Source organism: Orussus abietinus, unplaced genomic scaffold (assembly GCF_000612105.2).
Source record: "Orussus abietinus isolate OABI.00-Male unplaced genomic scaffold, Oabi_2.0 scaffold467, whole genome shotgun sequence".
Lineage (NCBI taxonomy): Eukaryota > Metazoa > Arthropoda > Insecta > Hymenoptera > Orussidae > Orussus > Orussus abietinus.
Genome location: NW_019394629.1, coordinates 14081 through 24957, shown reverse-complemented (window position 1 = coordinate 24957; position 10877 = coordinate 14081). Strand labels below are relative to the sequence as shown.

At 47.8% G+C, this 10877-nt stretch overlaps 1 protein-coding gene across 1 annotated transcript; it reads left to right on the top strand.

Annotated features, from left to right (window-relative positions):
• The first annotated feature begins 7727 nt into the window (after positions 1-7727).
• On the top strand, positions 7728-8599 carry LOC111674036. Its single transcript, XM_023432900.1, has 2 exons — positions 7728-7799; positions 7970-8599. Exons 1-2 carry the CDS (start codon positions 7728-7730, stop codon positions 8597-8599), a joined length of 702 nt encoding a protein of 233 aa, XP_023288668.1.
• The last annotated feature ends 2278 nt before the right edge of the window (positions 8600-10877 follow it).

The following is a 10877-nucleotide window of genomic DNA, read 5'->3' as shown; positions in this document are numbered from 1 at the left end:
TTGGAAAAGAGCAAAATTTGACTTTTTAGGATGATATTTTGTAAAATTTGAAGCCCGTAATACAGCATTGTTACTTGAAATATTCGAATCAGTACTGTTAATTTTAATAAATATCTGCCGCGCTACGGCATTACTCCGAAATTGTAAATCGAAGTAACAATGGCGACGAAATACACATAACGATCGAACTGGTCTACTTTCTTCGAGTCCTCTTTTAAATCGATTGGCTTAACTGTTAATATGTCGATTTTGACCATTTTTTATCGGGGATTGTTACGATTTATTTATTACTTAGAGATTTAGCACGTTTACGTTGTCGCGAGTATTTTCAACTGCAGCACATGAAAAAGTAAAATTTGTTTGAGCTCGACAGGGACTTCAAGAGTATGTAGATCGCTATCTTGAGAAACTACCAACATCGGGACATAATTCCCGTAATTTTCATGTTCGATGTTTTTAGTGACAATGTAGAAAAAAGAGTGTGGGTAAATCGAGTTCACACCTGTGTTTGCCTTACAGAATTTGAACTACTAGTATAAAGTGAGTCAGAAACGCAGCCGATATCTGAAATTCAGAAAAATGCATCAATTGTTATTCAGAAAAATTAAGAAAAATCGTAAATATTTTTATATCATTGCTAGCTCATCAATTGAAAATTTCTACAAATTTATCTCGTCTACTCACACTCGTTAACAGTCGATTATTAATCTCGTAGTAGTCAAAAGGGCTAAATTTAATTTTCAGCGTGTTGGCATACACGACAAAATTGCAAGCCTCGCTTCTCCGGAACAGAGACGGACGTTTTATCAGCACCCCCCGTAAAACATCTCCTACCCGGTTCCCCTGAAAGCCCATAAAAAATCCAGTCATTAGAAATTAAAGGCACCTAAGTCTGGGGTTAAAAAAAAATCACCTCGTTCATTGCACAGTTGCACAAAGCGCATATTACAATAAGAATGGCTACGTCAACAAGACTGGTCACAAAAGAAAGCTTCATATTAAATGTACTATTTAGACTGTCTCTTAGAAAAAGATAAGTTGCTGTGACATTTTCTGATAGTGATAGAAATAGTCTGGACATGCCCAGGATCAAATGGATACTGTAGAATTCCATCATTCTGCTTCCCCAGTCGGAAATAATCTGATGTTGCAGTCTGAGCGTCTTGATGGTCTCGATTTGTCTCGAAATCAACTCCTCTTCCGCCAATCCGCTGCAGAGTTTGTTGAGGGTGTTGAACCTCCTATAAATCCCATAAACGGTGGCCGAAAAAAGGGTCGAGATGACGGTAAAGTGAATAAGAGAGATGCAAGTCGCCGCAGTGGCCATGTTGCTGTGCGTGAAAAATTGGTTCTTGGTGAGGACTTCGAAACTTCCGATAAATTGGGCGCAGAGGATCCAAAACCCTGTAAAGTGGATCCACTTTGTGGCGTAAGGTTTTTTCCGGGCCCCGAGTTTTTCGAAATTCTCGTCCACGTTTTTTAACCGTTCATCGAGAATGTCCATCGAGGAGTCATCGATTTTCCCGGCGAGGAGGAAACAGAAAATGGCCACCACTTTTATTGTCAGTAGAATGTGCATCAAAAGTGCTGGGTAATGGATGAAATTGTGCTTGTTGTGCTCTCCTAAAAATAGGAGCAACACCATGGCGAGGTAGAGGATCGTCTGCAGCAACGTCAGCGGAATCGTTCCCAGAGAAATTCGTCCCTTTTTTCGGTAGACCGGACCCATTCCACAGACGGTGTAAATGAACTCGCAGATCCGCAGGAAATAGTACGCCACGGGTTTTCTACCGGGGAGATTCATACTGGAAAACTCGGCGATACCTCTCGCTTCCCGAAGTAGACTGAAAAGAAGGCTGAGCAAAATTATAGCAGCCATTTTTAACCTCGACGGACATAGGACGACTTCACGTCGCGCATGTGCGGGGATTATATTTCCGTGGGTGATCAATTTGAGTTGAAAGGAAAAATCGATATCCAGGTCTTGTAAAATCAACCCTATGATTCTATGGGTGAATTTCGATATTTTTTTTCGAGTTTCGGCACCGTAGGAAATTGGGGGCGCGAACCCCTCATTGGGTTTATCGAGCCCGCGAAAGAAGTAGTCAGAGCTCTGATTAAGAAATGTGCATCATAGCCTGACAAGTTATGAAACACTATAGGAACGGTATGAGTTCTTGTAGTTCAAATTACATCCTTGATGTGCAACACCGCGATATTTACCCGTAAAATGGCAATGATCCCAATGCTTCACATCCTGAGGCGTAAAGAGTCTTTCACAAATGACAGATCTTTATCGAGTAATATTCATTTCTCTGTTCAAAATTTAACGGTACCATCGGTACGATGCGGTTCAGGTAAAATTCTACAAACTGAGCTAATTCTTTTAACTCGTTCATAAACCATTCCACGCAATCATTGCCACGATGAACTTTAAATTTGGAGATAGTGTCGTCGAAGTTACATTCCAAATAATACGCTATGCTGTGTGGAACATGTTTCTGGTAAACCGCTGTATTTGACGAATTAGACGTACCCGTAACTGGTTCTAACATGCACTCGATGTCGGCGTTTATAACAAACGGAACAGATACCTTGTGCTTGTAATATTTGAACTTAAAAATTGTATCGTTCTCATTCGGTAATTCTATTCTACATTTGCTAATATTCATGCAATCGAGTCTATGTTTTTCGAAAGTGCCTTATAACCTAAAGTGACACAGACATCAATCGCACAATCTGGTGCGGTAGTGACTACGTTTTGAAATTTTCGAACACAGTAACCGAGATAGATTTCGAATCCAAGCGAAATGATACACGTTACCATCAGCACCGTTTGAAAAAATTGTCGTTTCTAACATGAGTAAATGAATCGTCTCTTTATTCGAACGTTGCTGACTTACATAAATCGGTACAATCACGCTACTATTTTTTTCGCGTTCCATACCGTAAATCTTAATTTTTAAATCATTCATGTGTTCAAACTTTGGCACATCCTTCAAACCACGGAAGAGAACGAGACACGAGGAAGAGAAGAATTTCAACGAGACATGAGGGAGAGAGAGCAATTACGACGAGATAGGTACTAAGACTGGGTGCGGCACTCGGATTTACCTGAAAGACGTATCATTTTCGACAACCACAATTCATACGTGTAACGGGGCGAAATGGGAGCGCTTGCGCGAGAGCGAAATCGACGGCGATCGACGCGTGCGCAATAACCTAAGAAATAGGCGATGCGAAAAGGGCGAAAAGTAGGAGGAAGCCTAGGAGTAGGGAGAGGCCGCGAGACTCCAGGAGACTCCAAGCAGAATTCTAAACGGCAGAATAGGATGAGTTCTCATAGAGGACAGGCGTAGATAGCTAGGAGAATAAATTGAAATATTAGAAATTTAATAAAGCTAGAAAAGATTCAGGTCCCAATTGGACATATAGTTAGAAGGTAGAAAGTCAGGAGTCAGCCAGAGGAAAGCTATTGATGAAATAAAGTTTATAGGAGAGTTTTAGGAATTAAATCCCAACCCCAGCGATCTCTGCCATTGAGGTAGCCGTCGCATCCCTAAATTCAAAATCCTTTTCAAACCTAATCCTGGGACTGTGCTATGACAGCAGTCCCCAAGAACACGAACATTAGATCGTGAGAAGAAAAGAAAAGTGAAAGAAAAGGAGCCATACCTTCGATTGACAGAAGTCAATCGAAGCAGATTCGCAGAAAAAGAATACAAAGAAAGTGTAGATCCGTACCTTCAGCCTTGTTAATGCGACAGCTCTGAAGCAGGAACTAACACTATCTTCAATTGTGAAAGACTGCTCGGACTCAATCATTGAGATTGCCTTCGATCTGCCGAACTTTCACAGTCGATTCGAAGAATCGGAGCACGAAGAAGTGCAAAACAAAGAGCCCAACACAACATATCCTCTCAACCCTCAAAACCCTAAGACCAGTGGATAGCCGAAACTGGATAACCTAAATTAAGTTAAAACTAACACTTGCAGAGCAATACTCCACGGAGTGAATGCATTAATTCAAAGCAAATTCAGGACTTGGTTAAAACGGAAATTAAGGAGTTAATAGGATTCCGAAATACTAGGAAACCAACCTAATTGTACCCACACATTGAATCCTTTTTATCCGGATTCAATGATGAACAGTTGGCGTACTCTCATGAGATAAAACGTCAATCTGAGAATTCAATTCCAATCCAAAATAAATCCATCACTACAAAGTAAAAACAGCTAAATACTCATCGGTCAGAGTTGTTTAAGAATCCCGGAGCATTCGAGATATCGAAACACGAGATCGATTCGGAATTTCGGCCCCGATCAGCTGAGCGAGCGACGCTTAGACTTATAAGAAACCGAAACATTGTCTGCGCGGCACGAGACATAGCGATCCTTCTCTAATTCGCACGCCTGCCTCTCTCTTAGTCGGGTCTTCGCACCTCGGAAACCGGTAATTTAATTTTCCCGGAAAATTCTGACGCGGCTCGGACTCACGACAGTGTGGAGTAGACGGTGCATATTGCACGGCCTAATCCGTACTATTACAATTGGCGCCCAACGTGGGGCAGGCAATTGACGAATAAAAAATCGCGAATCTCGGCTTAAAAAGGTTATAATAAAAAGCGGCAAAATGGCATCTGCCAATGATAAGGATATAAGCAGTCAAGAAACGAGTTTCGATGACACCTATAATTTGCAAAGAGACTCGGGATTAGTAGCGAGCACAGCGCAACACATTCGCGACACAACGCGCGACATTGAGGAGGTCGAGCGAAGCCTTGCCCGATCCGCGTGGCTCCGCGACCTACTAGCGCGCGTCGCGACCTTAGAGGTCTCAAATAATAACATAACCTCGAGACTAGGAACGAACGAAAAACAAATAAGCACACTGGGAACGAAAATAACCGAATTAAGTGACAAATACGCGAGTTACTTTGAAATGTATACAAAGCGCCTCGAAAGACTTAAACAAAGGGAAAGAGAAGAGCAGGAAAAACAGTTCCACGAATTAAACACTAAACTTATCGAGGAACAAGCTACGCTAGACCATCTTCTAAGTGCAATAGATACGGTCAGCAACGGCATGGATGAAGCACGCGACCAAAGTCAACAGAATAGAACAAGAATTGAACATTTAGAAGCCGCACAAAGAACAACAGCGAGCGATCGACGAATCCTAAACCGCGTCAATATTATAAGCACGGATTCTAATACGCGCACATACCCTCTAAAAATAGAAATACCCATTTATACAGGCAATTATCAGGAAAGACCGGTAAAGTTTATTAAAGACCTAGAGCACTATTGTAATACAATAGGAGCCAACGAATATGAACTCAAAACAATTATAGGTCAAAGCCTTAAAGGCATAGCGCATGATTGGTGGTATCTCATGGGAGATGAGGTATCGTCATTCTCGGATTTCAGAAGAATATTCTTAAGGAAATTCTGGAATGAGGATACACAACACCGTATAAGACGTAACTTGGAATACGGATGGTTTAACGAAAACCGACGTATGACAAGGACAGAATATGCCATCCAGGTCTTCGGTAACGCTCGCGATTTGCCACAGAATATCAGTGACAAGGACGTCATTAAACAACTATCGCGACATTACAATGAAATGGTTCAGCATGCTTGCATCTCCCGAGGGATATCAACTCTCTCGGAATTCTTAGAATTATTAGAAGCGTTCGATCAGGCAGGACCGATTAACTATAACCGATCTAAAGAGGGGAGATTCCCACCGAGGGAAAATCCGGTAATCCAATCCCCTAATGAATCAGTGGCACAACGCATCGAACCTCAAGCATCAAGTTTCGAACAAGAACAACCGCGCCATTTTCAGCCTCGATATCCGCGAAGAGAACAGGGAACATTTCAACAATTAGAACCCTACCAACAAAACAATAACAGTTACACACCAAACCCGCGATATCAAGGAAACCATTATTCGAGAAGTCCACGAGATCAAACCCCACGGCAAGAACAAAGCAAAACAACAGCATCATTGACAGCAGTACCACCACTACCATCCTTGATTAAGGAAACAAAAACCAAGCAGAACTTGGGAAACGAATAGGCGTTGCATCCGAAACTCCCATATATCCATCGGTTTCCGAACTACCGATGCAACGCGAGGAAACAATAGTCAATCCAAGGAAACCCAGAGTTATTCAAGATATTCGGATCCCAGCAACAGAAAGCATACCACCAGTGACACAAAAAGACGAGGTACCATCGAGTCGGAGTGATGAAGCGATGGAAAACGTTCGATCCGAACTCACAGACGAAAGTGAGGAAGACGTACCGGACGAGGAAATCATCAAATGTCCAACCATTCAGGTGGAGATAGAAGAAATTTCCACAGAAGCGCTTATCGACACAGGTAGCGAGGTGACGTGTATTTCGGAGCGGTTTTATGATGAAAACAAAGAAAAATTAAAAGCTTGCCCGATTCTGCCCGTCAGAAGAACACAAATCGTGGGAGCTACAGGAGTGAAGCCAGTCTTTGTTATCAAACAAATCTATGCGGAAACAAAGATCAAGGAGCGTATGATACATATAGGATATTTAATAGTTCCAAAACTCCTCAGGAATTGTATCATCGGAGTCGACAGCCTAGTAAAATGGAAGAGCTTAATAGACTTCGGAGCGCGAAAGATTACCTTTGTCAACGAGCAAGAAGAAAAAAGCCTTTCCACAATTACGGAAGCAGCTGTAGCGATCCCCGAGTCGGAAGAAACATTTGAAGGAAATATGAGTGAAATGGCACGCACCGAGGAGAATAAGGAATTTCCTAGCAGCCCGAGAAAGACAGACTATGTGCAAGACTCCAATAAATATTGGGTCAGCCCGGAAGAAATCAAAGAAAAGATACAAGAATGTCAAGGATTAACGGAAGCACAAAGAACAAAACTCTATAATCTAATATTAAGATTCCGAGGTGTTTTCGACAAAAGACCAGGAAGGATACAAGTTTACCAACATAAATTGGAGCTCAGCAATTACGAACCATTTAAGCAAAAACCATACCCGGTACCTATCGCATATCGCGAGAAGGTCGACCAGGAAATTCAAAGGATGTTGGACCTTGGAATAATACAAAGATCCAATAGCCCATACGTCAATCCAATGGTAACAGTTATCAAAAACGATGGGTCAGTCCGCCTATGCTTAGATGCTCGCCGATTGAACGAAGTTATGATCGCCGACCATGAATGCATGGAGCCGACCGAAGAGATTTTCCAGAAATGCAATAAAATTAAGATTATCATCCGACAGATCATCACGTACCGGACGCTCTATCCCGAATTCCGGAAGAACCGTGCCATAATCTCACCGACCTCTCCACTACTGAGGACAAGTGGTACTTGCGCCGCTATCGAGACGTCTCCCGAGCTCCCGCTAAGCTCCCGGGCTGGGGCATTGTCGAAGGACAACTGTAGTTTCACCGGCCAGCCCAGTACTCGGCGGACATCGAGGACCTGAACGCTTGGAAGAGGGTACTCCCTAGGGAAGCCCGCTTAGATGTTCTAGACAGGAGTCACTCCCCCCCGCAAGCAGGGCACCTGGGAGTGGACAAAACCTACCGTCGACTCGCGCTCCAATATTACTGGCCGAATATGCTCAAGGACGTTACCATTCACGTACGTCGCTGCGAGGTGTGCCAGAGGAGTAAGGTACCGCAGCACGCTCCAGCCGGTTTAATGGGGCATAGGATGGTCGAGGAACCTTGGACCATCATAGCCGCCGACATCATGGGCCCGTTCCCACCTAGTAAAACGGACCAGGCATATGTCCTGATAATTCAAGATCTGTTCACGAAATGGATTGAGGTCCACCCGCTCCGGAAGGCTAAAGGCAAAAAGATTTGCGAAGCTCTAGAGGATCTTTTATTATCAACCGATGGGGGGGCCCGCGAATCCTTCTAACGGATAACGGGACCGAATTCGTCAATAAGGATTTGAAAGCTCTAGCTGCACGCGTAGGACTGCAACTGTCCACCACCCCTCCGTACCACCCACAAGCCAACCCAGTGGAAAGGGTGAACCGCGTCATCAAGACCATGATAATAAGCTACATTGGGGAAGACCACCGAAACTGGGACGCGCACCTCCACAGCTTCCGGTTTGCGTACAACACCTGCCACCACAGTTCCATTGATGCCACCCCCGCCTTTGCGAACCTGGGCCGCGACCCTCGCGCCATCCGGCCAGGAGAAAATGAATCGGATACTAAGGACGTAACCGTCATCCCGAGACCTTCCCCGGAGTGGCTAAAGAGGATGGAACATCTCAAGGTCTGGCAAGGTCGGATAGTGCACTCTCTAGACGCCGCGTTCCAGCGCCAGTCGCATTACTATAACTTGCGACATCGAGATCACCGCTACAGAAAAGGGGACCTAGTGCTCAAGCGACAACACGTGTTGTCTTCGGCCGCGAAAAATCGCGCCGCCAAACTAGCTACCCCGTTCCATGGACCATTCGTCGTTAGCAAGGCGCTATCCCGAGTGGTCTACCTAATAAGCGATCTCCAGGGGAACCCTTTAGGGAAGGTTGCCATAGAAGACCTCAAACCTTTCTACTCTTAAACCTTCCCGCAGGATTTCCCTTTTCGCTCCAGTCACCCCATTCCAAACCGGACCGGGTTGAACCTGCTACAGTTACTTCTCTTCCAGGATTAGGACTGTTCCCGCACCAACGCCACCCCAGCCTTAGACAATGGTCGATTCGGACGGGTGGGAGGACATCTCCGCCGACGAGGGTCTGGATCCGGAACGGGAGGACGAACTCCTGTCGCCGGCCCAGTCCACTGACCAACCCGAAGAGCCCGACAGCGATCGCGAGTCCTTCGAGGTCGTTGACGAGGAGGGGAGCCTCGAGCCCGAAGAGGCTGACCCCCCTAGACGGTCCGACGACTTCGAAGTCATCGACCTCGATTCCGACAATGAGGACGGGGCCACATATCGGACTGCCGACTCGGAGGAAGACAGGGAAACTCTTCCCCGAAGCCCGTTGCCGACGAACGGAATACCGAATCCGCCGCCGCTGCCAACCTATCGGCTGGTCGACCCGCCGGAGGGGGTCCCCGACCGACCCCGTCGCTACCGGACCATGTCGGGGCAGATTGACGAGGACCCCTTGTTCGATCCGATCCGGCACTACTTGGGAGCCCTGCTCTGGCTGGAAGGGTATCAGCCTGGATTAATGGAGGCCTTGGGAGAAATGGCCATCCGTATAGGGCATCGAGGCCACGAAAGTTGTGGGTTGGACCGACCTCTGCTAAACCGAACCCAGCCGGTATATCGGTTCAACGCCCGGTTAGGAGCACTGAACCCCTTTGTGGACGCGGCCACCCAAACCCAGGTGAAGGCGGTGCCCGTGGACGCTGCCACGCAGTCGGAGAAGGAAAGCCCCGGAACCTCCAGGGGCACCCAAACCGACGACAAGGCCCAGGAGCGGGACCTCACTCCACCCCCGGGCGAGGCCGAAGCCAGCTCCAACTCGATGGAGTGGACGCCCGCGGAAGGCCAAACTCCGGCCGCGGAGCCTCCTCTGGGTCTCGGGCCCGTACCGGCGACCATCACCGTGACCGTCCCGGAGCCCAATCACCCACCTGCACCGCCAGCGAAGAGGCCTCGTCCAGCCCGGCTGTGCTGGAACTGCCGGAAGACGGGGCACCGGTACACCCAGTGCCCGGAGGCACGGCAGACCTTCTGCCAAAAGTGCGGACGGAAAGGGGTTACCGTCAAGTCCTGCCGAGCATGTGGCCCGGAATGGCGGCAGCAAGGCCCACACCATCCCGGATTCGGCACCAACGTGCCCCGGGAGGCCCTTGTCTCGACGGCTGCGCCAACCCCGGCTCCAAGGTCGCGCCCAGCCATCCGGCCCACCATCCCTACCTCGGAGGATGATCTTGAACCGTGGGAGTTCCGGCGTGTCCGGAAACAAGCGCGGACAGCGCCGCCGGACACCCAATAAAGAAAACTTTGCGGGCCTAGCCCTGTTCTGACCTGCCGTGTACTTATTGCTCCAGACGGAGCGTGCTCCTGCTCCCGCCATTCCCGCTCTCGCCCAGGCCCTGGCTTGGATGCCCCGAATTTCAGCTCCTTTCCCGTAACGCTATAGCCCTGCATTCGAGGGAAATATAGTCCACGCTCTAGGCCTACAGAGGTGGAAAGACTTCCCCTCTATACAGTTTGTTCTCGAAGGGAAGTGACCCTGACGCTCTGTTGTCGTTGGCCATTACCTACTATTTTTTGTTTTATCCAGTCTTCTTTTCTTTAAATTCGGTTTTGTCACATATATAGGCCAAAACCTCTCCGTAAGGGAGGAGAGTTGTGACGGATTTTCGTCCGTCCCAGGACCACGACCGCAGTAGACGATACGGGATCTCCGGGAAACCCTAAGGATGGTGTGAGGAGACTAGTATAGGTGCCGTTCTGCTCCAGGACCCCTCGGCACCCGCGGGATCGAGCGAGGGGAGGGACGTGAGGAGGTCGAGGCAGGGGCCCAGACTCCCCAAAACATCCGGGGAGTGGGACCCCTCGTCCCACGAGGGGAATTCTGCGAGGTCACCGGGAGGACACCCACCCGGAAAGCGGTACATGGACCAATTGAGAGTCTCCCAACTGGGTGGAGCGCTCCGACCGAGGAAGTTCTCCGGCAAGGGCCCGCGATCTGGTGATCCCAGCGCCCCGATTTGAATAGGATCGACCTGGTGAGGCCCGGAGGCGCCAAGAGATACGGGTGGCAGGCCTCGCGCGGTGGACAGACCACAGCCACTGCCGAGGAAGCCGTGGCATTAGATTAGAAGGGTCGTCTTCCCCCACCAAGGTCGATCCCAGGGGGAGGCCCGCCGGCGGATTC

Excerpts from the sequence above, each read along its gene's own strand:
- LOC111674036 (XM_023432900.1), top strand. The coding sequence starts at position 7,728 with ATGGTCGAGGAACCTTGGACCATCATAGCCGCCGACATCATGGGCCCG. Across the intron at positions 7,800-7,969 it reads CACCTAGTAAAACGGACCAG|GATTTGAAAGCTCTAGCTGC; the intron begins GCATATGTCCTG and ends TTCGTCAATAAG.